The 24,309-nt window shown below is 39.0% G+C and overlaps 2 protein-coding genes and 1 long non-coding RNA gene across 8 annotated transcripts in view; 2 read left to right on the top strand and 1 right to left on the bottom strand.

Annotated features, from left to right (window-relative positions):
- ccdc18.S (coiled-coil domain containing 18 S homeolog) overlaps positions 1-14,019 on the bottom strand; it is a 37,408-nt gene extending 23,389 nt beyond the window's left edge. For 3 of the 6 annotated variants that reach the window (XM_018261004.2, XM_018261007.2, XM_018261002.2), the window contains exons 1-12: positions 13,779-14,019; positions 13,498-13,579; positions 11,520-11,673; positions 10,074-10,168; positions 9,648-9,776; positions 9,342-9,438; positions 7,472-7,593; positions 6,923-7,121; positions 6,453-6,529; positions 3,579-3,733; positions 2,605-2,825; positions 2,130-2,240 (exon numbers count right to left, since the gene is read on the bottom strand). In XM_018261004.2, coding sequence (XP_018116493.1) covers positions 2,130-2,240; positions 2,605-2,825; positions 3,579-3,733; positions 6,453-6,529; positions 6,923-7,121; positions 7,472-7,593; positions 9,342-9,438; positions 9,648-9,776; positions 10,074-10,168; positions 11,520-11,673; positions 13,498-13,556 — 1,419 coding nt within the window. In that variant the 5' untranslated portion in view covers positions 13,557-13,579; positions 13,779-14,019. Of the gene's footprint in view, positions 1-2,129; positions 2,241-2,604; positions 2,826-3,578; positions 3,734-6,452; positions 6,530-6,922; positions 7,122-7,471; positions 7,594-9,341; positions 9,439-9,647; positions 9,777-10,073; positions 10,192-11,519; positions 11,674-13,497; positions 13,580-13,638 lie in introns of all 6 variants that reach the window. The other 3 variants (XM_018261009.2, XM_018261003.2, XM_018261006.2) reach the window with 3 other exon arrangements.
- On the top strand, positions 1,508-6,174 carry LOC121393328. Its single transcript, XR_005960985.1, has 4 exons — positions 1,508-2,242; positions 2,644-2,807; positions 5,410-5,467; positions 5,669-6,174. It is a non-coding gene; the product is annotated as an uncharacterized LOC121393328 (long non-coding RNA).
- Positions 14,020-14,438: 419 nt separating the features above from the next.
- tmed5.S (transmembrane p24 trafficking protein 5 S homeolog) lies at positions 14,439-21,995 on the top strand. The gene is made up of 4 exons (XM_018261011.2): positions 14,439-14,706; positions 18,627-18,724; positions 18,824-19,007; positions 21,211-21,995. The coding sequence occupies exons 1-4, from the start codon at positions 14,527-14,529 to the stop codon at positions 21,427-21,429; spliced, it is 681 nt and encodes a 226-aa protein (XP_018116500.1). The 5' UTR covers positions 14,439-14,526; the 3' UTR covers positions 21,430-21,995.
- The last annotated feature ends 2,314 nt before the right edge of the window (positions 21,996-24,309 follow it).

A 24,309-nucleotide genomic window follows, 5' to 3' on the forward strand; every position in this document is an offset into this window, starting at 1 on the left:
GAGAAGCTTGATCATCGACTGGCAAAAGCATGCTTTTTGACAGATTTAGGATTGGGGCATCCACTCCTGGGACTGAACAAAAGTCTTTGATGTCCTCTTCTCTGAAAGGGTACAATTTACTGAATTTCTGCTGGGTTGCACTTCTCTTTGAAGGTACTTCCCACTCAGATTTGATCAATTCCAACACCTCTTGGTGAAAAGGAAAGACCTTGTTCCTCTTTTTGCATGGTGGTAGGAAGGATGTAGACTGACCTTCCTCATCCCTTATATCTAATGCTTGTCTGACCGCTTTAACCAAAGGGGAGACTAATGTGAAGTCAAATGATGAAAGCTCCTCATCCGAATCCTCCTCAGAAGATGATCTGATGATATCAATTCCTTCCTCTGTGTCCAGAGGAGAAACCTCCTGGCTCTTTTTCTTGGTTTTAGATATTGCCCCCAACTCCTGGGCCACAGCTTCCTTAATCCAGGCTCTTAGGTCTGGAGGGGGACCCGAAGAGGTACTTGCAACCTCCGACATGCAGGACTGGCACAGTCTCTTACTAGGCAGGGCCTGTCCTGAACAGCCTAGGCATACTCCTGGCTCCGTTTCAGGCAAGGTAGAAGGATCAGGCGCCTCCTTTCGCTTAGTGGCAGTATCCATGGCACTAAGAGAAATGAGAAAGGCATAGGTTAGGGCTATACGTTCTACGCAGGCCCACCCATTGTTCCTTTATTTATTTATTTATTTATTTTTTATTTTTTTTTTACCTCTCCAGGGGAACTAGGCTTTTGAGGGGATGCGGCTGGGACAACGGGGAGAAAAAAAAAAATATAGCCTGGAATCAAACAAAAGAAACGAAGAGGGTGTTAAGGTGCTGAAGGAATGAAAATCCTAACCCCTGCAGGCTCTCCCGCTGTCCCTCTATACCAATCCCGAGAGCTTACCGGTCTCTTGAAGAGGATCGGAGTAAGGCGGCACCGCAAGGCAGCTTGTCGGCTCAGCTGACAGGAAGCGTCTCAGCGGAAGTGACGTGACCGCTAAGAAGCCTTGCGGATGCGACGTTCTGCGTAACGGACCTGCCGCCTCCCCTCCTCCCGCTTCCACGAGATAAGGTAGAACGCCCCCATGTTAGGGGAGCGGCTCAAGGCGCCGGACGCTTTAGGGCAGGCCGGGTAGCCTGGAAGCGGGCGGAACTCCCCCCATGTGACTAAAAAGTCAGGATAGATCCCGGTGGGGTAGCCCTAAAAAACCTTCCGTCAGGATATGAACGGAAGGGAAAAAGGCTGTTCCAGGGCCGCCTTACGAGCAGGCCCTTGCTAGTTCCCCTAAAAATAAGACTACGCTCCAAAGGAGCGGCATAAGTGCGAAGAACAAAAAAAGACACTGGTCAAGGGTTCAGGGGTCAGCTTTATTAACTTTGAGTGGGAGGGTTCTTGACGTGGCATAAGGGGCGGAGCTAACCCGATACGTACTGACATGGAGAGGGCTAGGGAAACCATATTATACTATAGTATACACTAGCAGACTGTGTAGTACTTTTGAGCTCAGATGGAGGGTGTGGTCTTCTGTAGACAGCTGTCAACTTTTTTAATGGCTCTGATGGGGAATATACAGCTCACGCAGATGAAAAATTTCTTGGTTTGTGATATCACCGGACATGCCGTCAGTGGAAGCATGCATAAAAACTTGCCTGAAGCCACCGAAACCTGAACTGATTTCTAACGATTAGCAGGCAAAAACCCTGTGTGCGTATGCGCAAAACATTTCAGTGCAAAGCAAAGTGCGCATGCGCACAATAGATTTTTGCCTGCAAATTGTTAGAAATCAGTTCAGGTTTCGGTGGGTGAAATAGACAGGAAGAGTGACAGTGGACCAAGGGACAGAGCAAAACATGTGGAAACTCCCAAAAAAACTGGGAGAGTTAACAGCTCTGGTAATAACACATATCAGGAACTTGGGGGGCAATTTAACTTGCTCTTCTTAATTCCTGCTCTGAACACCATATCAGAAAAAAAAGTGAAGCATGTAATCAGTCCTTTTCAAGGAGAAGAAAACACTGTAGTGTAGTAAAATTCTCATCAAACATACATTTCTAGATAGGACTGTGTGTTAATACTACATCTTTGATAGAAAATGTATGACTGACCTTAAGCTTTTCTTCCAGGGAAGCATTCCTGGCGTCAGCAGCAGAATTAACCTGACTCTTCTCTTCCACCATCTTCTGAAGAGCACTGATCTTCACACGTTTCTTTACCAACTGTAAATACATACAGATGATAATGATACAGATTATATTATGGGACAAGTTTGCAAAGTTAGAATCAGCTAGAGCACACGGACGGACAGAATGGGTGATTAAACACAACCAGAGTCAGAAATAGGGTTAGGCTAGAGAAATCAACGAGGAGCTGGGAAATTCTGTATATATTTAAACCTACTAACATCATTCAGTTAAAACTATCTAATGACTCCAGTGTAATAACTGTAGCGGCATAAAACCGGAGAGGACTCTTGGTACATAACCTAAATTATCATGCTTTGATCATCCTCATGAATCTATATATGTCTATAGCCTATCCAATCTTCACAAATAATTGCAAACCTTTTGCCTAGAAACATACTTCCTGCTCTAACTTGGTTGTTTTTGATGCCTTTTCCAGCAATTCCTTTTGTATGAGCTGAAACTGGCTGGTTCTCTGTTCCATGGAAAGCTTTGTGTTGGCAAGTTCCGTCTGCGCTTTGGCGAGTTTCCCTTGTAATTCTTTCACACGGCCTGCAAGTCTTTCCTTGTCCATCTGAATCTGCTTGCAAAGGAAATCGAGCTGTAGGTATTTTTCCTCCGCTTAACACCAAAACACAAGAAACACATCTAGTAAATATTGTTCATAAACTAGGGTTCAAAATATAATAGAATTAATGACATGCCACATGTAGTAAATAATTGTGAGGGGTATATGATGATTCCATTGTATCCCCAATAGTTAGAGCATGAGTCGTAAGTTGATAATTTGTCATATATAGATTAATTAATATCGAGATACGAGTCTTACTCTGCAAGATAATTAGAAATATTTGGATTGCTTAATGGACGATGTTTCATTAAAATTTTAAATTCAGACCATAATTTCTGTGTAATAAATGAACACTAATATCTCATAAAATATAGCCTTATAATAATGCACAAAACCCATGGATAATCTGTAAAATATGCCCTTACAAATGGGGCTTAATGATGTCAATGATCTCATTGATATAATGCAGCAATGATCCAGTGTCAGTGGCAGTCAAATGCTCAGTGGGCTCTAAACAGCTGTTGAGAAGCTAAGCTTAGGGGTCGTAGCAAATTATCAAGCAGAAAATGAGGTTTGCCTGTAATATAAGCTGATGTTACAGGGCTGATTATTAAATTTTGATGCAAGTTGCAATGGTTTTGTGCTGCCATGTAGTAATTATCTGTATTAATTACTTATCAGCACTATATTGTGACATTTATATTGTATATGTTCTGTATACTGTGAGTGGGTCCCTAAACTGAGTAAGTGACAGCAGCACAGAGCATGTGCAGTCTTTGTATGGTTAGTTGACCTGCACTCACCTGTATTTTGTTGGTTTAAATTTACTGGTTCTGTGTCCAATTCATCATAGCAATAATTTTCTTGGCTGTTTCTATAGCTGCTTGCTAGTAACTTCCGGTTTATAAGTTCAGCTTGAAGTTCTCTGTTTTCTGCTTCTCTGATCAACAGTTTTGCACTAGAAATAAACAGATAAGTTTGTAGAATTTCTGTGAAACTGTATTTCTAGAGTTTATAAATACATGTACCAAACTTGCAAGCACACTTAGAACTAAGAAACTGTGTCCTGTATTACAGTTTGCTCCCCTTCTTACTAGTCACAAAGTGACACAACCTACCAATAAGGGAGATTTACATTTTATATTCATATGGTTTGCATTTATGCTTAAAGGGGCAGTACTCCTTGTTCAACAAAGAGTGAGTGCTGCACATAATTTTTGCCTGTTGTTTTAATGATTTATAGATTTATTAAGCTAAAAAGGACACACGCAAAAATTCAGTTCTCCATATGTGGTTGTTATACTTGACTGTCTTGAAGTTGTGCTTAAAAAGAACTATTTCAAATTTGAAGACTTCTTCTATTGGCAAAGGCAAGGGACGTCGATGGGCTCTGCGGTGGCACCGTCCCTAGCAAACTTGTTTGTATTTGATTTAGAAAAGAAATTGTTCCTGAAAGAACCATACTTACAGTATATCGTCCACTATTACAGGTATGTGGATGATATACTGATTATATGGGATGGACCACGTGAAACATTTATGGATATGGTGGAACAGGCCAATACAGCACACAAGACAGTTAAATTTACTATGGAGGTTTCCGATACTGCAATTAATTTCCTGGATGTACAGATTAAGTTGGAAAATAATAGCCTGAGTACCAATTTATACCGCAAAGAAATGGATAGGAATAACCTCCTACACAGGAAAAGTTTCCATAACCCCCAGACCCTTAATGCTATTCCCAAGGGACAATATATGAGGGCCAAGAAAATAGCATCAAGTAACACTGGTTATAAAATGGCATGCAAAGAGCTAACAGAGAGATTTGTACAGAGGGGATACCCGAAAGGGCAACTACGAGCAGTAGAGAATGAGGTACAGAAGATAGAACGGGGAGACTTATTAAAACCAAGAAAAAGGGAAGTGGACAGCGAAAGAATAACTTTCGTGAGTAAATATGATAAGAGAAGTAAAATGGTGGAAAAAATTGTAAAACAGTACTGGCCCATATTACAGACTGACACCATCTCTGGTCTGGCTTTCAAGAAACCTCCACGCTTTGCTTATAAGAAAGGGAAATCTATTAGTGACACACTATGTTCCATTGAAAAAATGGACAGTAAGTATAATCCAATGGTTAGTAAGAAGGTGGGCACCTTTCCGTGTCTAGGGTGTAATTGTTGTAGTTCCATCATAAAAGGCCCCAATATTCATCACCCAATATGTGGGCAAGAAATTAAGCTTAATACATTTGCTACGTGCAAAACCGCGTATGTTATCTATGTTTTGAAATGCCCATGTGGGCTGGTGTACGTTGGTAAAACCATAAGACCCGTGCACATGAGGATTAAGGAACATAAGGGTAATATAAGGAATTTTAAGGCTGGCACCTATTCTGATACTCCTGTATCAAGACACTTTTTTGAGCATAAACACAATGCATGTCAGTTGAAATGGAAGGTGTTGGAGGTGGTACCCAATCCAGTTAGAGGAGGAGATCATAATAATTTATTATTACAAAGGGAGGCAAGATGGATCAGTCGGCTAGAATGTATCTCCCCGAAAGGATTAAATGAGCAATATAATTTGATATGCTTTCTTTAATGGTATAATGTATCTTGTTGTTCTCAGGTATTATAATTAGTGAGCTAACGGCATTGCCGAGGATCGTCGGCCGAATCGTAGATGGGTGAGTCCATCAAAACAGGAGTATTACTTTAACACATTTAAAAATTAAGCAAGAGTTCCTATTGCAACATAAATAGCATAGAATGAGTTAGCAACTATTGTTGCTAAACAACTGTAGATGGTAATTATTTAAATTTGCAACATTGTTAAGAAACAAGTGGTTTAGATAGGCTGGTTCAGCATTTTCTCTTTATTTTTGCAGGTTAGGCCGAATGGAGCAATTTCCTGTATTTTAAGCTGCTTGTAAATGTTTTATTGTAACACGTTCTTATTGTATTATTCTGACTTTTAGCACTAATGCACTTATATACGGATTTGGACAGTTCTGAATTATCCAATAAATGAGAATTAAGTAAATAGTATTTTACCAATTGGGCTGAAGGGCTGCTATATTTATACGCATGTAATATTTATTCACTGTTTTTTCTGTGTACACTAAATGTTAACTATGTTAGAATAGTTTTTAACCTATCGCTGTTTTTACGAAAGAAAAAATTTTTTTATTGCATTAAGCAGCATGGTTATATTCAGATGTCACATGATTAGGGTTAGCACAAGGGTTAAATGAAGTAACAACCCACTGAAGGTGTGATTGGTCACATAGGATTTAAATGTTGGATGTTTTGTTTGTTCCTATACACTTGATAAAGGGCTCGTCCCGAAACATGTTGTACACTCCCCAATAAACGGATTTTTTTGCAGTTTGACTGCCGCTTTGGATCTGTTCCACATCTACATTACAGTTCTACATATTGATTTGGGTTATCGGACACAGGATACCCGTGGACAGGTCTGACCTAAGCATGTGGTGAGCTCCTTTCATACTAAATTGTTGCAAAGAAGATGAGGTAAATTACCAATGCACAAACAAGATGTTGTCCATAAACTAATTATCATGTTTAATCCTAATTTTTGAAAATGTTATGGCAATAAAGAATAATCCCAAGAGACAAAAGGTGATACAGAACAGATTTGTTATAAAATACCTCAGGTCTGCAATAAGCATTCCACTGGCATCAGAAGCAGAATCTACAGGTTGCTCTAGTGGCTGATCAGAGATTGTCTATTCCCAATAAGAAAGAAAAACAATTTTATACATTATGAGCTGAAAATATGAAACATATTTGCACATCTAAATTTTGTCTGTGTCATAGTAATTTCCAGTGTCAGGCCACAATTCATAAGACAGCTAGAGGTCTAATGCAGCTTTTCACCACTCACCCAAGAGTCTTCCTCAGCTTCAACTGAAGAAGAGTATGAAACATTTTCAAGAAAGCTCATAAAATCCGCTTTAGACTTATTTCTACTAGATGCTGCGATTTTTAAAAATGTTACTTCATACTCTCTGTATACCATTGTCCCTAATCTGATATTTTTAAAAAATATTCATACCAGCTATACTGTAGTAATAAACACAAGGAAAACATTTGGTCATATACACAGAAATAAATCTTACTTCTAAATGTTGTTTTGGCTTTGTAAGACAATCCTTCAGAGCTTTGTTCTCATCAAGCACTTTTTCTTTGTTTTCAAGTTCACTTTCAAGTCTAAGAATTCTCTGATTAGACTGTGTTAACAGAGAAATAAGTTCTGCATTTTTAGCTTCAACACACTGATGCCTCTCTTGGCTGCTTATCTTTTCAGACTGTAAATTTCTGAAAATGAATAGTAATAGAATAGTTATAATTAACGTATCTCAAACTAAAACATTCAGTAACATGATCCCTTGCAGTTGTAAACACTAACTTATAGGATATAAGCAGGCATCAATACATATTACCCTGAGAAAGATTAGTTGAGCAAGCCCTTCATTTTATGGTGACGCATTGGTGGATAAGTCATACCACATAGAACATTATCCTAGGATGGACATATATGCAACAACAGCACATGCCCTTGTTGTTATACAGCATGTTAAATGGTTTCTAAAATACATATTAGGCTGAAGTTGGTACATATATATTCGTATAATACATGTTTCTGCACTGAATTAACTATAGTGTACCTTAAGAGCTCCCTTGATTTTTCCAGTTCAGTTTCCAACATTACACACTTTTGCTGCAAGGCGCCTTGCTCGTTTTCACAGTTTGAAACATTCTTTCTTAGTAGATCCCCTTCTTTCTGAACCTTTTTGGAAATAAGAAAAATAGGTACTTGGTCACAGAAACAATATAAACACCATTTGATTTCTGGAAATAAAGACAAACAAACTAGACAAAGTGTTATAGTTGCATATCACACTTGGCCACACACACATACTCTCAGTGCTTAGTTAAGTATTCTGTGCAGCAACTGATTACTGTTACAACAGGCAAAAAGATTTTTTTACTTTAACACAATTTTTACACAATTACGATTAAATCATTTTTTATCTAGTTCTCTGGAGTAAACGGCCCAACTCACCATGAGGTCCAGCAACAAAGTGATAGTGGGAGCACTTACCGGTACACAGCCAAGCTTCTGCGTGCTGCAATGTCCAGACCACTATCCCAAACGGCAATCCAGGGCAAAATCAATGTAAAGGAACGGAGCACCGCAGAGCCAGAATAATATATTAAAAAAGTCAAAATGTATTATAAATCCATTAAAAATTAACGCGTTTCGTGACTCACTGCCACTTCATCAGAAGCTCATTTAATTGATTTTTAATGGATTTATAATAAATTTTGAATTTTTTAACATATTATTGTGGCTCTGCGGTGCTCCATTCTTCTACATTGATTTTGCCCAATCGCCATTAGGCAGGTCACAAAATTTGTAGCTCCTACCACTCAACTTTTATTGAAATATATAAAGAAATTAATGATTGATGCATTTATTAGAGCTTTTTAAAACCACAATTAAACTCTTTTTCTCTAAAATCACAGCAGTTATTAAAAGATTTGATTATAAAAAGGTAGGAACGGAAAAAATAATGCGCTAAAAAATACAAAAACCTGTAAAAGTTGATTAAAAATGGTCCAATAGGTTCAGTGCAGCCCCCATTGACTTCTATGGGACCTCAACAGCTTTTACTTGGCACAGTTTTGTATTCAAACTTTTCGTGGTTTTTACACTTAATAAGTCTTAATTTTTTACGTTTAAAGAAATAAAGAAAAAACATGATTTTTTAGAGATTCATGAAAAGAGCAAAAAAAAAAAAAAAGAAATTTAAGGGGCAGATTTATCAAGGGTCAAATTGAAAATTAGAATTTCAAGTTTTCTTATGCCCAAAATTGTCAAATTCAACTAGGGAAATGTTAAAATTCTATTTGAGTTTTTTTTAAAAAATTGTAATTCGATTTTTGAGATTTATCATACATAAGAACTCAAATTCGACTATTTGCCACCTAAAACCTGACGAATTGCTGTTTTAGACAATGGAAGAGGTCCTTGGATCAATTTGTTTGCAGCCTTCCTGATATTCAAGTTTTTCTCGAATCTATTTTTTAAATAAGTTTCAATTGGTCGAATTCCGAGTTCATGGGAGTTTTTAAAAACTCCCATGAACTCAAAAATGCGACCTTTGATAAATGTGCCTCTAAATGTTAGCAAATAGGTCCCAATGTATTCGGTTTGGCTGGGCACTTGGATCTGGCCAAAACTTGTCTCAAATTATTATCTCTAACCTCTATAGTTTTTTCTTCCTCCTCTGTATGGAAATAAATAAAAATAAAATAAAAGCTTTAAAAAAAAATCTTGAATTCAGATGAATCAAAGAGGAGCACTCATGTAACAAAAAGTAAGATGAGAAGCAAGTAAAAGTATCCATAAAATCATAGTACCACACTCAAAAGGATCTGTATGATAATTTACTGTGTAAAAAGTATTTGATCCAGTGTCTGTTTTTATTTTCTCACTTTTATCTTTGGCATGATGCATATTTTTTGATGTACCTTTTCCATTTTTTCAGTCATTTTGTTTTTGTACTGTTGAAAGGCTTTTGTAAGTTCTTCAGCATTGAAAAGTGCCTCATTTCTCTGTTTTTCAGTTCTAAAAAAGTTTTAAAAAAATACACACAATAGTTAAGAGTCAAACTAGCTTAGAGTCATCTATGTCACTAATAACTACTAAAAAAACAACTCAATCAAAAGAAAAATTGGCAAAGTAATTAAATAACTTGTTACATACATAGAACGCTACATTCAAGACTCTTTTTTTAACTTTTGGCATTTGAAGGGTTGAATCATTTTAGGCCATACCTGTTACATAACCTACAGGATTCAAACAACTCTTCTTTCAGCTTCTTCAGCTCTTCTTTGACCCTTTGTAGAATCCTATCCTTTTCATCCAAGATATGCTGACTATGCTCTAGCTGATCTTCATTAGCTCTAAAATGAGATAATATAACATCACTAAACCTAAAATTTACCCAATATAAAAATCAATTCTGTAGTATTAAAAAAATGCATGCATAAGATGCCCCGATCTTTGACACAAGCTAAGAGGACATATATGTATAATATGATGCCTAAGACAAGTGACATCATTGTGTAAATTAATAGTGCACCCCATGTGCAACCAATATGTACAATGAAACTAGCTTTCTTTATAAATTTGCACTCATGTTGTCTGTTAAGAATGCATACCAGTTAATCTGGTCTATACACAAAAAACACATTGCATACCTAAGGGCTTTCTCCTGAGCTTCAGCTTTGGCCTCCAAGGTTACTATCCGCTCCTCCAGATCAGGTAGTCTCATTGCCCTTGCTCCAACTGAAGACTGGGGACAGTCAGGTTTAGGAACTTCAAATTACAATTATTTCAAAAACAAACCTCCAGGCAAAAATGAGCATGACATATAGGTAACTTTTAAGGGGTTATTTATCAAAGTCAGAATTTATCTCAATATTTCCTGAAACAAACGCCGACCAAATCCGCACGGGTTTTTTGGGCTTATTTATTAATACATGTTCCTGAAAATTTTGTTTGTGGGAAAAAATCCGATACAATCGCAAAAAAACTCTGAATTTTGCCCAAAAACCCAGCGCACATCAAAAAATCATTGGGACTTCTCCCATTGACTTACATGCAACCTCGGCAGGTCTGAGATGCTGGATTTTCAGATTCGGACTTTGCCCATCCTCAGGGTTTAATCAATTCCGAAAAATGCGTGATTTTTTTAAAAAGTCAGATTTTATAAAAAAAAAAAAAAGCACTACTTTTTTGTGATTTTTGCATTCAGAGTTTAGTAAATAACCCACTTAATGTACATTTATATTTTAAAATGTAGCAAGAATGAACTACCCTACAAAAGAATCCAATGTACTGCCTGGCTGTAATAACATACAAGAAACACCCCAAAAGTCATTCATACCCCATAATTGACACCCCTGGGAACTTTTTGTGTTACTCTTCTTTTTTTACATTTGGATGTTCTTCATGGGTATAGAAGGTTGGAGATCTCCAATGTAGAGAATCCTCCTGCTAGATCAAATGTGATATCATAAATAATAAAGTACCTCTAACAGGGTTACAAGTTTTTCAGGCAGATATTGCACTGACATTGATACTGTGCAACATTACAAAAGTTTAAATGCAGATTTGGGCAAGTAAATATTTGCATGGGTTGTACCATGCACTCTTTCTAATACCCTTATGTATTTGTAAGCAATACCAGTCATTCCTTTATCCTGCTGTGAAATACAATAACAAATGACTTATTTAGAAATCAAGTTACAGATCAATCAACACATACTCTAGATCTGGACTTTGTTAATTCTGCCTGTACACAGTCAATCTTATTCATAAGAGAGTGGTTTTGAGACACCAGCAATGCATTTTGTTCCTGAAGAAAATTCAGTTTTTCCTTTAATTTGTTGTTGTTCCGTGTTTCTAATTAATGATCCAGATTGTGAGACGATGGGCAGGAAAAGGAAAAAAAAAAGAAAACTGATAGCATGTTGGTTTGGAATACAGGTACCGGACCTGTTATCCAGAATGCTCAGGACTTGGGGTATTCTGGATAACAGATCTTTCCGTAATTTGGATCTTCATACTTTTAGTATGTTAAATAAATTCAACAGGCTGGTTTTGCTTCCAATAAAGATTAAAAATGAAAATGTAATTCCTACCTTATCTTTGAATGACCTTAGAGAGTTCCCACCTTTCTGGGCAAATGAGTTCTGGTTTCTAAGCAGGTTCTTTCTGGGTTTAGAGGGCTGCTCAAGATCTTCCAAAGTGAGTGCCAGTGGAGCTCTGCTTAGGGAATGCTCACTAGAACGGTGCCTGAAGATAAAGGTTGAATGAGTTATCCGCTAAAACATTGGAGATAGTCTAAATAAAAAAAACCCTGCAAATTAAAATTTCCTTTCTTGTTCCCTTCAACAAAAAAAAAATCGGTTTATCATAACTTCTGACATTAACAGCATTATTTTAATATCCATAGAAATATTTATATGAGTAGCCATATAAATATCTTTTCAAGCAATAATTATATTAACTGAAAAATATAAATTTATATCTATATTAGGGTGAATTGGCAGACTTGAGGTCTAACAGCAAAGTACTTCAGACAGTTTATTGTTTTCTAATTAGAGGTCTTTGTCCAGAGCTGCATTCAGAGCAGTAGACTAAAGATGGCCATACACAGGCATACTTTTATCGTTCTGCGATGAACTATCATGTTGTTAAACGATCGTCTGATGATTATTTTACCATACGATATGCCATCCACGGAGAATGATCATATGAACAGATATAACTGTTGTTCAACAAACGAGGAGTGGTGCTAGCATTGTATCACTGTCTGTAGTATTTAGTCAGTTTCTCCTTCCCTGCTCCATGCAGACATATGGATTTATGTCTTGCTATGGCATAATAAACTTCTTTCACATATGAGGTGATAGGGTGATATTCCTGCAGTCAGCACCAATTTATTTCTTTACATAGTTCATATGGTTACAAATGAAGTTTTCAGCAAAGAACATTCAGGTCCTTCCATATATGTTCGTTGTTCCGTATTTGTTCGTTGGCTTGTGCTACAATCCTGACATGCGCAAAGATGGATCTTATCCCTGAACTACTAAAATTTAGAAACTCATCCGATCAATTTTGCGAACGATAATGTTGAGACGATCGTTCGCCCGACAATCGTTCGTACACCATCAACCATCCAATAGGTTTTCGATATTATCGGAACATTCTGGAATGTAAAAAATCTGCCCCCCAAAATCGCCCCTGGGTGGATTGATTAAAATCCATGCTAAATAGCACACGTGTAGTTGCCATTACCAACCAGTCAGTCATGGCTGATATTACAGTGTTTTCAACCTCTAACTTGCCCTCTGCCACAGAATTTTCTGATCAATAGTAATGAATTCCCCTTGACAAAGACTATAATGCCGAAACGTTGGGCAAGTGTATCTGCTCCCTGTGGTTTGTCCCTTTTTGTCTTGATCTTGTAACTTGGTGGTATGTATATATTTGCACTAATACTGTTGTACATAATATACCAGTTTGTCTGATGGATATTTGTTTGTTATACATTATATAAAAGAACATTTTTAAATACCACCAAGTATTATTTTCTTCACTGAGTGTGCATCCCCTCTCTATTCTTAACAATAGTAATGGCCAACAGGGCACTTTCAACATTGCATTTTTAAAAAGTCCCAAAATCCACCCCTATAGCTTTGCATTTAAATCTGTGTCCAGTCAACTGCTGCTTACGCTTGTAGGCAATTTCAATGCATGTCTATGGGGCGCAGGATTTTTATGTATCCCAGAAACATTGCACCCCAACACTCTGCAATGAACAACAGCTGTGGGTGCTATGAACCCAGGCCCTGATTTGTGGAGAGGCCACCAAGGCCCAAGTCTAGGGCAGCAGGATTTTAGGGGGCAGCATGCTGTCCAACCACATCCACATTGGTTCAGAATTACATTTACAAACAATTTTTTGGAACTAGCTGGAGAAATCAGGGTGGGGCAACTGCCACCTCTTGTGGACTCCCATGAGCACCAGCGATACGTCTGGTTACATTAGACCCCCCTCCACCGGTGTCGTTTTTTCACCAGTATTGCGGTGGAAGATATTTAGACAACACTTACAATGACAGCTTTTCCCCTGCATGTTCTGTACACCACTCTTCTCGCATTCGTTTGTCCATTAACAGCAGACCAGCTGTGGGTTCTTCAATGAGAAAGAATATTGAGAGAATATTTAGAGAATGAATATTGTCACTCACTTACATGGCATGTAGTGTGTGTCAGTCATGGACACTGCTTATAAATAGACTTGAGTATCGAGTAAAACAGTTACCACAGTCAATAGGGCACTTGAGATAAATAAGTGTGTAATTACAGCGCTCCACATTCGCCTACACACTTACCACAAGGAGACTTCCACAAACAAATAAGCCCCGCCCAAACTGACAGCTCCACTACATGAGCCAATTAACTGGAGGAGAAATTGGCATCAGAGACGCCATTGGCCAATAGGAGATCAAGCTGTTACACATAGGGCGGGCGGACGCTGAATACATTGCCATGGTAATACCGCGCATGCGCTGACTGGTTTATAAATCTTTATTTAAAATGCTCCTAGTGACAAAATATGGAAGTCTGCTGGAAATTCTTGGTCCTTTTATAGATGTACCCGGACAACTACTAAATTACAGTGGTTTGTATGAGATATATATATATAGAATGAATATGCGAGAGCGTCTACTGATAACTGAGAGTCCCTGCCTTGCAAAGTGTAAGCGAAGTAAACAGGAATGGGAACTAAACAAAGATCTCCAATGTGTGTTCGTTCGAGACTGAATTTCCGCTTTTCCCGGAAGCTGCAGTGAGTGTTAGTGTTCTGTCTGTACAAGTCTGGCAGCTGCACTAAGCCACATGCTGACGATGCCTTACATTTCACACTCCCCTTGGGAAGGCTTAGTGATTGGCTATTCTCTTCCGGGAACGCCCAGCCCACCATAGAGGCGTGTTGTGATTGGCTTTAACCATTTCTTCCGGAAACGCCCATCGTTTTGTGGGGAAGTTCGACACATGGTCAGGTGGAGTACTGGTTATTGCTTGCCTTCCTGACTTGCTACTGTGAACTGGCTGAAGTGTCGGAGGGCATTGCGATTCATGATGGGGAATGAACCAGTAGTGCTGTTCCTGATGCTGCTCGTCCATTACACAGTGCGGCATTGCTTGGGCTTCTCCCAGTCTGTAGATAGCGATTATACGTTTACCCTCCCGGCGGGGCAGAAGGATTGTTTCTTCCAGCCCATGAAGAAAGGTGCCACTCTGGAGATAGAGTATCAGGTGACTTCTCTTGTTTCCCTATTGATGTAGCGCTGCTTTCTGATAAACTGCTGCAAGTTCTACTTCTAGTTTGTAGCAAAAACACTGTTTACTGGCTAGGACCAAGGCAAGCCAATGATTATATATGATATTTTTTACCCGATCTGTAATCCTGAAAGTCACTGCGGTCCTGTGCCCGTGTCATGTTCTACTGGGATTGTTGGGAGCTGAGCACAGTGGGGGTCATTTATCAACACTGGGCAAATTGGGCAGTAACCCATGGCAACCAATCAAATTGATGAATTCATTGTTCTACTTGCAGCTGGCTTTAAAAAGCTGATTGGTTGCTATTGGTTAAACAAGTAGAAACCCCCGCATACTAGGTACTAATCCAGGAAACAATGCGAGAACACATGCGATGTGTAGAAAAGTCGGCTTTATTGAAACACACACACAGGGGGTATCTTGCGGTGGATGTGCTGTACTGACTTACGCGTTTCTTGCCGTGTAACTTGGCACTTCCTTAGAGTTAGTCCAGGGCCGTTCCTGCCACAAGGCAAAGTGAGCACCTTTCCTCAGGTGGCAGTGAATGGCCAGTTACAAGGGGCCGCAAAAAGCCGCCTGCTGTAACTTTAAGAGCCAACTTTCTGGTTTTTAAAATGGAAATTCGGCTCTGCTAGTGCAGAAAGCGCAGTACACACTTCTACGCTAGCGATGCATCCCCTTTAGACCCGGTCCGGCGCTAAACTTGAAAGCGCGGATCAGGAGAGGGGGGCGGCATCAGGGGTTCCTGCCTCAGGCGGCAGCAGCCCACGGATCACCCCTGAGTAAGTCAGTACAGCACATCCACCGCAAGATACAACGCCTGTGTCCTTACGCCGTTTCCTGGATTAGTGCCTAGTATGCGGGAGTTTCTACTTGCTTAACGGATTTACCAGGCACGGAGTGGCTGGCGTCTCCAATGCGATCCACATCATTCTAATTTACTTTACTTGGTTGCTATAGGTAACTGGCCATGGGCAAATTTGCCGAGTGTTGATAAATGAGCCCTAGTGACATTAATGCTGGGTTATTCTCACTATGCTCACAGTGTTGCTGTTCATCGCAGGTGGTCATAGTGTTAATTTTCCAGGATTGCTGGTTGAGTTTCCTTGTAACCAGGAGGCCATCATAAGCTGTAACACTGTTTCAATGTTTCCTTGGCTTTGTATGCAATGTCTTGTAGACAAAGTGCAGGAGGCAGTGGAACAAGCTTTATACCTGAAACAAATACTTATACAATCACATGCTGCTTCTATGATTAAAGATCCTTTAGACCGGCTCCCAGCAGGTCCCCCCAATCGATATCATGCCAAAAATCTGGCAGATATTGATCGGTCAAGTCTGATTTTTTTTTCTACAGTCCAGGACTGCATCAGATAGTTGATGCAGTCCTGCGACCCTTCTGCGCCCATTCGCAGCATTATAATCTGATCATTTGGCCCCAGGGCTGAACATTCGGATTCACCCGATATCGCCAGCTGTAAGTGCACATATCGTGTTAAGATCCGCTCGTTTAGCAATCTTGCCAAACGAGTGTATGGCCACCTTAAGTCTTTGTTTAGAGAGGAGTCAGTGCCTGTAGCACTGTCAGTTCTCCAAGCAGTAAGTTATCGCCTCCTGTATGTCAGCTCAACAAGCAGTAAGTTATTGCTTTCAGTAGTCTATCTTTCCTATAGGTAAGGTGCCATTGCTTCTGTCAGTCTCATAATTGGCATGTTATTTCTTCAACTATATGTCTATTTAGCAATATCTTGGGTTCTTTTGTAAATGCCCCACTCACAACAGGAAAGGCTAGTTTACTAGGCACCGCATTGTGATTTATATCGTTTATTTTTTATGTAATGTTTTATTCATGTTGGTGCATCTCTTCTAAAAGAAAAAAAAACTTTTTAAAGAAACATTGTGCTAAAATCTTGTAGTTCCCAGGAATCCATTGCATAGCCAAGGTCTTTTCTACACTGCACAAGTCACACATTGGCAAAGCAGTGAAGATTACTGACCTATATCAGCATGCAGTTTTTCTGTCATCTCCCTTGGCCATCACTTTATAAAGGAATATGTCTTAAGCAGGCATGGAGCAAATCCCACTGTCTTGCAGCAATGCAAGTTTTGTTTTAGGCCAACTCCACTTTTTGTGTAAGACTCACACGTGGCGCTCTTGGTGTATTCTCTGCCACCAAGGTGGAGAAGCACCTTTTTCCATCTTGTTAGTGTATTTTCTTGATGAAGGAAATGAATGTGTGTCTTAATCCATAATTAATGCCATGCCTCTAGCTATTTCCATAACATATTGTGTTTTTGGATTAGCTACATGTTCTACTGTAGTTATTGGATTTGTGCCTAGTGATGGAGACACAATTATTTTACTTTGACCTGAACAGTTTTGTCTGCATTCCTAATATGACTACTCTCACTCTAAATCAGTAATATTTGGGTTTCCTCACCCTCCTTCACGGTTAAATATTTAACATGCCCACTTTAGCTTATAAGGTTAAACATAAACAAAATATTGGTATAAAGCATCCTGTTCTTGTGTTCTAAACATATCTAAGTACATTTACTCCAAATCTTATTCTTAATGCCATTACATGTGGGTATCTGACCACACGCACGCAAACCACCCAGCAATTTCCATTGTGGGCAATTTTGTTTTTTTTTTTTTTTTTTTTTACATGTGTTATTTTAGCATATACAGTAGTTGCTAAAAATAGTGAACTATAGTAATTACTATAGAATATTAATTTCATGCCCTGAACATGAGGAATCAAGTTGTCAGCATTTTTCCCTGTCATTTCCATTGGACACACCAAGTGGATTATGTAATATCTGCAGTACAGCATTTGGCATATAACAATCAACCACAGTGTGTCACACATGCACATTTGGGATCTGTAAACTTTGTATTGTCCGGTAATGAGCATATGTTTTCAGCCGCAATCACTGCTATTTTCAGTTTCCACAACTGGAAGTTTTATTGATTTCACCTGAGTGGTTATTGCATTTGAATGCAGTAGCTTTATGTCTTTAATCTGCGCTACTGGTTCTGACTCTTGAAACAATTTAGCAGAAGTCAGCTCTCCTCCAGTCAATGCTGTACATGCCTTTTCACAGGTCTGTTAGCTGACTTCTGCTTCCTTGTTTCAATAGTAAGAACCAGCAATGCAGACAAATACTGCTTTGGGTAGCAATTACATTTACAGTTAATTTTTAAAGCACTGAAAATGTGTAATAAGTAAGTTAATTGCAAAAGTGCTTAAAATGATGCTATTCTTTCATTCACGGAATTGTCTTCTAAACTGCCCCTTCTGTTCTATTCAGTGCTACCCTTTGTCCTACTTAGCAGTGGATAGTGAACAAACTCTTATGGTATATTGACAAAGAAGGCTGTACAAGGAAAAACAAAGTCACGTCGAAGAAGAACAACAGGAATAAGGCTTTTTGTGTATGTTTACTGTTAATTACTTGCTGCTGGTTATTTGCTTGCTGCATAACACCAGAAAATGTAAATATCTGGATAGGTAATAGTACCATTATTATGAGCATGCACAACCATTGAGCCTTGGGGACAGGTACCCAGCTTTTATTTCCATAACTGTAGGACCTCCAGTGCTAACAGACATCTGCATTAAAGCAATACTGACATGTTCCTATGCAAATCCTTAGGAACCATTAGTACTATTAGAGTTGCATCTAAACAGTATTTAATTAAATATTGCTTTTCATCTGAATATTATTCTTTCCTACCATGTTTTCAAACACATTCTAGGAGACGCCCTTATTGATGTCAGAATCGAGTCCAATATGTATGACATTTAAACTGTACAGACTGCTCCATTCAAACCTCCCCCCCCCAAAAAAAAAACATTGAAATTCATTTTCAAAATAATTTCCCCCTGCAGGTCTTGGATGGAGCTGGTTTAGATGTGGATTTTTCTCTTGTATCTCCGGATGGTGAACTTCTACTGTCAGAGGAACGGCAGTCAGACGGGGTTCACTCGTAAGTAAAATCCGACTATTCCCATTAGCCGCAGGGCAAGTGTGACCTTTATATAAATTGTATCTGTGTGGTTACTTTTCTGCTGTATGATTCCCACAGGGTAGAAACAGTTGACGGCGATTACCAGTTCTGCTTTGACAATACCTTCAGCCGTATGTCTGAGAAAGTGATCTTTTTTGAATTGATCTTAGATCAGTTGAACGATGAAGGGAATGAACAAGAGGACTGGAAGAATTACATTATGGGCACAGATCTGCTGGACATGAAACTGGAAGATATCCTGGTATAGCTTGTTGTTTCGTTTTGATTTTTGTGCTATGACTCAGTGTTTGTAATATTAGTGGCAGTCTAATTATGGCAGGTTATTTGTTATACAGTATATTTCTGCTATAAAAACAGTTGTGCTTGACACATATATATAGAACACAATGTGACTGATAAGTACAATACAGTCTCCATATATAAAGCAAATTCTAAAATTCTTTATATGACATTTCCATTTCAACAAGGGGTCTTCTGTATCACAACCATTCTGTTTTGAAAAAGAAAATCTCAGTATCTGTTTTACCCCTGCCAAAAAAAAAAAAATATACAGTTGTGGTTTTTTTAAATTGAGAAGAAACCATGCTTATGAATAACACAGACCATTTCCCTGCCCGTCGGGGGTGTCATAATCTACTCCCCTAAACCACATTGAAGTGAAGGATTATGGGATTTGAATCCCTCTGCTTTCCAGAAAATCTGTACACTGCTGACCATAGCTTTCCAACATACTGGAAAAGGAATGTTCTTAGACATTTTAGGGCAGGGGGTGTCCAACCTGCGCCCCAGGATGGATATGAATGCGGCCCAGCTTGAAATGCTCCGTTCCCGAGGAAACGTCATAATAATATAGTAATAATTCTATTTAATATCTAGGTGTCCCATATTCCAGTGTATAGCGCTATCTGGTAATCCAACTGGTATTTTCGTTTTTTTTTGTGTATTTTCTTTACTTTTACAAATCAAAAGTGTTTGTATTTCATGTGTGGCCCCAGACAATTTTTCTTTTTCCAATGCGGCCCAGGGAATCCAAAAGGTTGGACACCCCTGTTTTAGGGTAATGGCACATTGGATGTTTTGCCCACAATCTTTGCTAATGCAGACGGCAAAACATCCTGTTTCTTTCCCATTGGCTAACATTCTTGCAAGGAAATGGCGGGCAACATTAAATTGTTTTTCCTCAATGGCAATTTGAGGGGCAAATTTACTTAAAGGTCGAATATCGAGGGTTAATTGACTGTTGAAGTTAAATCCTTTGACTTAGAATATCGAAGTCGAAGGATTTAGCGCTATTTGTTCGATCGAACAATTAAATCCTTCGAATCGTTCGATTCGAAGGATTTTAATCCATCAATCGAACGATTTTTCTTCGACCAAAAAATACTTATGAAGCCTATGGGGACCTTCCCCATAGGCTAACATTGACTTCGGTAGCTTTTAGGTGGAGAACTAGGGGGTTGAATAGTCGAACGATTTTTAGTTTGAATCGTTCGATTCAAAATCGTAGTCATAGTCGAAGCTCGAAGTAGCCAAAAAAAAAACAACCGAAATTCGAAGTTTTTTTTCTTTCTTCTATTCCTTCACTCGAACTAAGTAAATGGGTCCATGAATGTTAGCCAGTGGGAAGGAAACAAGGGATGTTTTGGTGTCTCTCTTTTCATTACCCAAATGAGGTGTGAGCAGGTAAACCCTAGGGAAGGTTGTTTGGGGTGTTGCACATCATGGGATGAGGCAAGGGCAGGGTGGGCACTTTGCATGGTCTTAACCTGCAGGGATGAATGTAAACAGAGGAAAGCAGAGGGACTTTTTATAAGAATTCACAGAACATGGTGAGGGCCGGGATGAATGACCACTGGTGGGGAAATAGTCTGTGCACACAACAAGCAACACATGAGTATATACACAAATACCATTTTTTTCTATATCTGCCATGACAATAAAAATTGCTAGCATGCACACTAGATTGCATAATTATATGATGTTGTGACTTTATTGCATGTTAACCTGATCTTATTGGATACTTCATAAATGTATTCAATTTTCAGTTCTTCATAATTGTCCCTTGTTTATGCCTGTAAAAAAATTCATTGCCCAGAAAACCATCGTAAGTGGCATTTTAGCCACAAATATGTGGGAGGGTTTTGGTGATTGTATTGCGTTTTGCATTGTTTTACCCATAAAAATCGTGTGTACAATAATTTGGGCTTTATAGGCCACATATTGTTGGAATCTTATTCATATTATAGGGTATTAGACTTTTGCAGAATACCTTGATTGATCATATATAGGGTGTTTTATCATTGTACATAAGAATATTTGGGGCATATCATATATAGTCTCATCTGCAAGCCCGACTGAATATACTGTAAATTGCTGTAGGTTCTATAGCATGTAAAGGGTTGCCTTTAACTGTCCTTCACATTGTTTCTTTTTATTGCTTCTAGGAAACTATTAATAGCGTGAAAGGGCGATTAACCAAAAGCGGCCAGATCCAGACGCTGCTAAAAGCCTTTGAAGCTCGAGATCGCAACCTTCAAGAGAGTAATTATGATAGAGTGAACTTTTGGTCCATTTTCAACTTGATGGTGATGGTTGTGGTGTCTGGTCTCCAAGTCTATATGCTAAGAAGTCTTTTTGAGGACAAAAGGAAAAGTAGGCTCTGACAGACTTTGGCAAAGCATTTACAAAGAAATATACTTTGAGTGGTTTTAATACCCTCTCAGGGCTGACAAGTACAAGAACCTTTTCTCCCAAATCCCTGCCCCGTCGTTTTCAGATATTAGGGACTGGAAAAAAACGCAAAAAAGCAATATTCAATGTTTTCCATGTTTTGTATATTGACATGAAGGGTTTATATTAATGTTTACATTGAAACCAGCATTAGGGTGGAGGAATTTTCCCTCGTTCTCATTTCTGCTTCACAAAGGTATATTTCATCACACAGATCTAGCCTGCAGACATTTCTTAAACGTCAGAAAAATGCACCACTGCCAATTACGCCAATAAGCCGCGTTGCTTTGAGTTGTCACATGGTGCAGAGCCATTTGGTGCCTGTCCTTGATACCTGATGGATTGTAAAAGGTCACTGTAGTCCTAATTTTATTTTTGTTCTTTATTGCTGTGAATGAGGTAGGTTTTATTGTGATCATGCTAAAAGCTGTTAAACTTTGAAATTAATAAATGTTGAAGGGTTGTCACAAATTTCAATAAAAAGGTGAATACTGTAGTATCCAAAGGTTTTTGTGTGATTTATGGGAAACAATATTAACTACTACAAAGTGCATGAAGCTGCATTGGATGTTGGGTACATAACCCACACTACATTAATCACAACAGACAGCCATGAACTGAAATCTTATCCGAACAACACTGAAGCTTTTTGAGAGCTTCCAGGGGCGATCCTGGCTCCTCCGCCTCCTGAGCCCCATCCCCCGGAAATTTGAAATTCGCTCTTAAAGTACCAGGAGCAGCATTTTTGCTGCCCCTGGTACCTAGTGGGGCTCTGCTGCCTAAGGCGACAGTCTCATTGGCGAAGCACCCCTGAGAGCTTCCATCTAACAGAGACATGTACTTAACTACCCAGTTAAGTAAAGTTAAAAAAAAAAAAAATCAAAAACCTTCTCTAATATGTTTACATCAAAAATTCTCCAGTGTTTCTGTACTGCTCTCACCAGGGATTTTAATGACTCTCCCGGCCATTCAGAAAGTTCTCTTAATTCTATAATTGTCAGACTTAATCACAGGAAAGGAGTGGGTATATTTGTTCCTCACGGAGCCTAGTACCTGTAGTTAGAAAGAAACTCCCATGCTGCTTTTGTGCAAATAAAGCCGGTGTTGTATCAGGTTAGCTAGTCAAAAAGTTATTTTAGTTGGTTCTATAGGTATGTTTTGATATGAAACATGAAGGTGATACATTTATTGGCTAAGATGATGATCACAGGAACATTGTGAAACACTGTGGAATTGTTCACGCAAGTATATCAGTAATAGGGTTATTTTTTAAAGGGGATAAAGATCCCCATATCTCCTTTTAATAAGATCTCGCTCTCCTGCTGTAGGTTCTTAAAGAGAAAGCCACAACTGTAGTTGATGCAAACATTTTTCACAAATAGGTTTTTTTTTTTTTAATTTGAAAGAAAGAAATCAGACTTAACAAATCCCTTTTCCCTCAGTCCCAAAGGTAATACTAGCCAAAGAGGAGATCCCCGCCCCTCAGGTAGAAAGTTGCCACCCACAAATGTGTTTCCCCCTTCATTTTACTTGCTCTGACTGCTGTGGACAGGATACTTCAGACATTCCCTAACTGCTCAGCAGGGAAATGATCATACAGCAAGGGGGCAACCCCCCCCACCTTACTTCCCAGCCGTGTTTTCCTGTAGTCGGCGATTGTGTAGAGATTCATATTTAAACATATAAAGTGGGACTCTCATTGAAGTATTATTTTGCTGCAGCCACTGGTTCTGGAGAGTTGGAGAAAGTTTTTATTAAACAATACAAAAACTATAAAATCCACATTCGATTACATGACAACACAGGCCCCAGTGCTGTCTGTATATTCTGATTATTAATCAGTCTTGCTGTATCGACTTCTATGGCAGATATTATTTGACTTGTGCTGTTTTGATCATTTATGACAACAAAGGAAGATTTTTGTGAACACGCTTGGGACACTGGTAATGCCAAATGGAAGAGCTGGCCTTGTTTTCCCTTATCGCAATCCTCGGGTATTTCCTGAGGGCTTAGTGAATGGGCACACAAAGGTATGGATTTTGTAGGTCGACTGTTGCCAAATGATCTTTTGAATGTAAAGCATTAAGAGTTGAACACACGACTCCATTTTTCTTTAGATTATAACAATGTGAATGTCTCATGTCTTCAATAGCCCGGCGCTTCCTATCTGACTTTGGCACAATGATGATGGTAGAGTATACCCCTAGATCTTTTTCTTCTTTGTGTACTAATACCCCTTGTTTCACAAACTCCTTTATGGCAGAAGTAACAGCCAGACTTTGAACTTCCAGTACAGACTCTCTTGTAATAATGAACAGCAGAGGGGGAAACTGAATAGTTTTTATTACATACCTTGATCTGATGATTTAGCGTACCCACTGGTCTGTTATTCCTTGCCATGCAGATAGGAAGTACCCAAGTCTGCCGCCTAAAGGCCTTGTGTTAGGAGGAGAAAAGTTTGGTACTGAAACATAATATGCATCGCAATCCCACTGTCCTTCCTTCTTTGCAAACTGGGCACCAAAATTCTTTTGTGAATGATCAGCAGCAAATGAAAATTATGCTGCTTGGGTTCCACTAACTTTACTCAATGGCTCTGTTGGAGGTAGGTAGGTCGTTGTAGGTAGGTGTAAGTAGTTAGGTCATCGTAAACAGGTATTTCCACTCTTCCAAACCATTCAAAGCCTGCAAAACGTGCGCACCCAATGATGCCATCACTCGTTACCACTTTGACCCGTGCACCGCACTCACGAGGCGCATATAACTGCAGAGAAGGAAGGGGGAAATGGATGGAGCACAGTGCCTGCCCCAAG

The sequence above is a fragment of the Xenopus laevis genome, chromosome 4S (assembly GCF_017654675.1).
Source record: "Xenopus laevis strain J_2021 chromosome 4S, Xenopus_laevis_v10.1, whole genome shotgun sequence".
Classification (NCBI taxonomy): Eukaryota; Metazoa; Chordata; class Amphibia; order Anura; family Pipidae; genus Xenopus; species Xenopus laevis.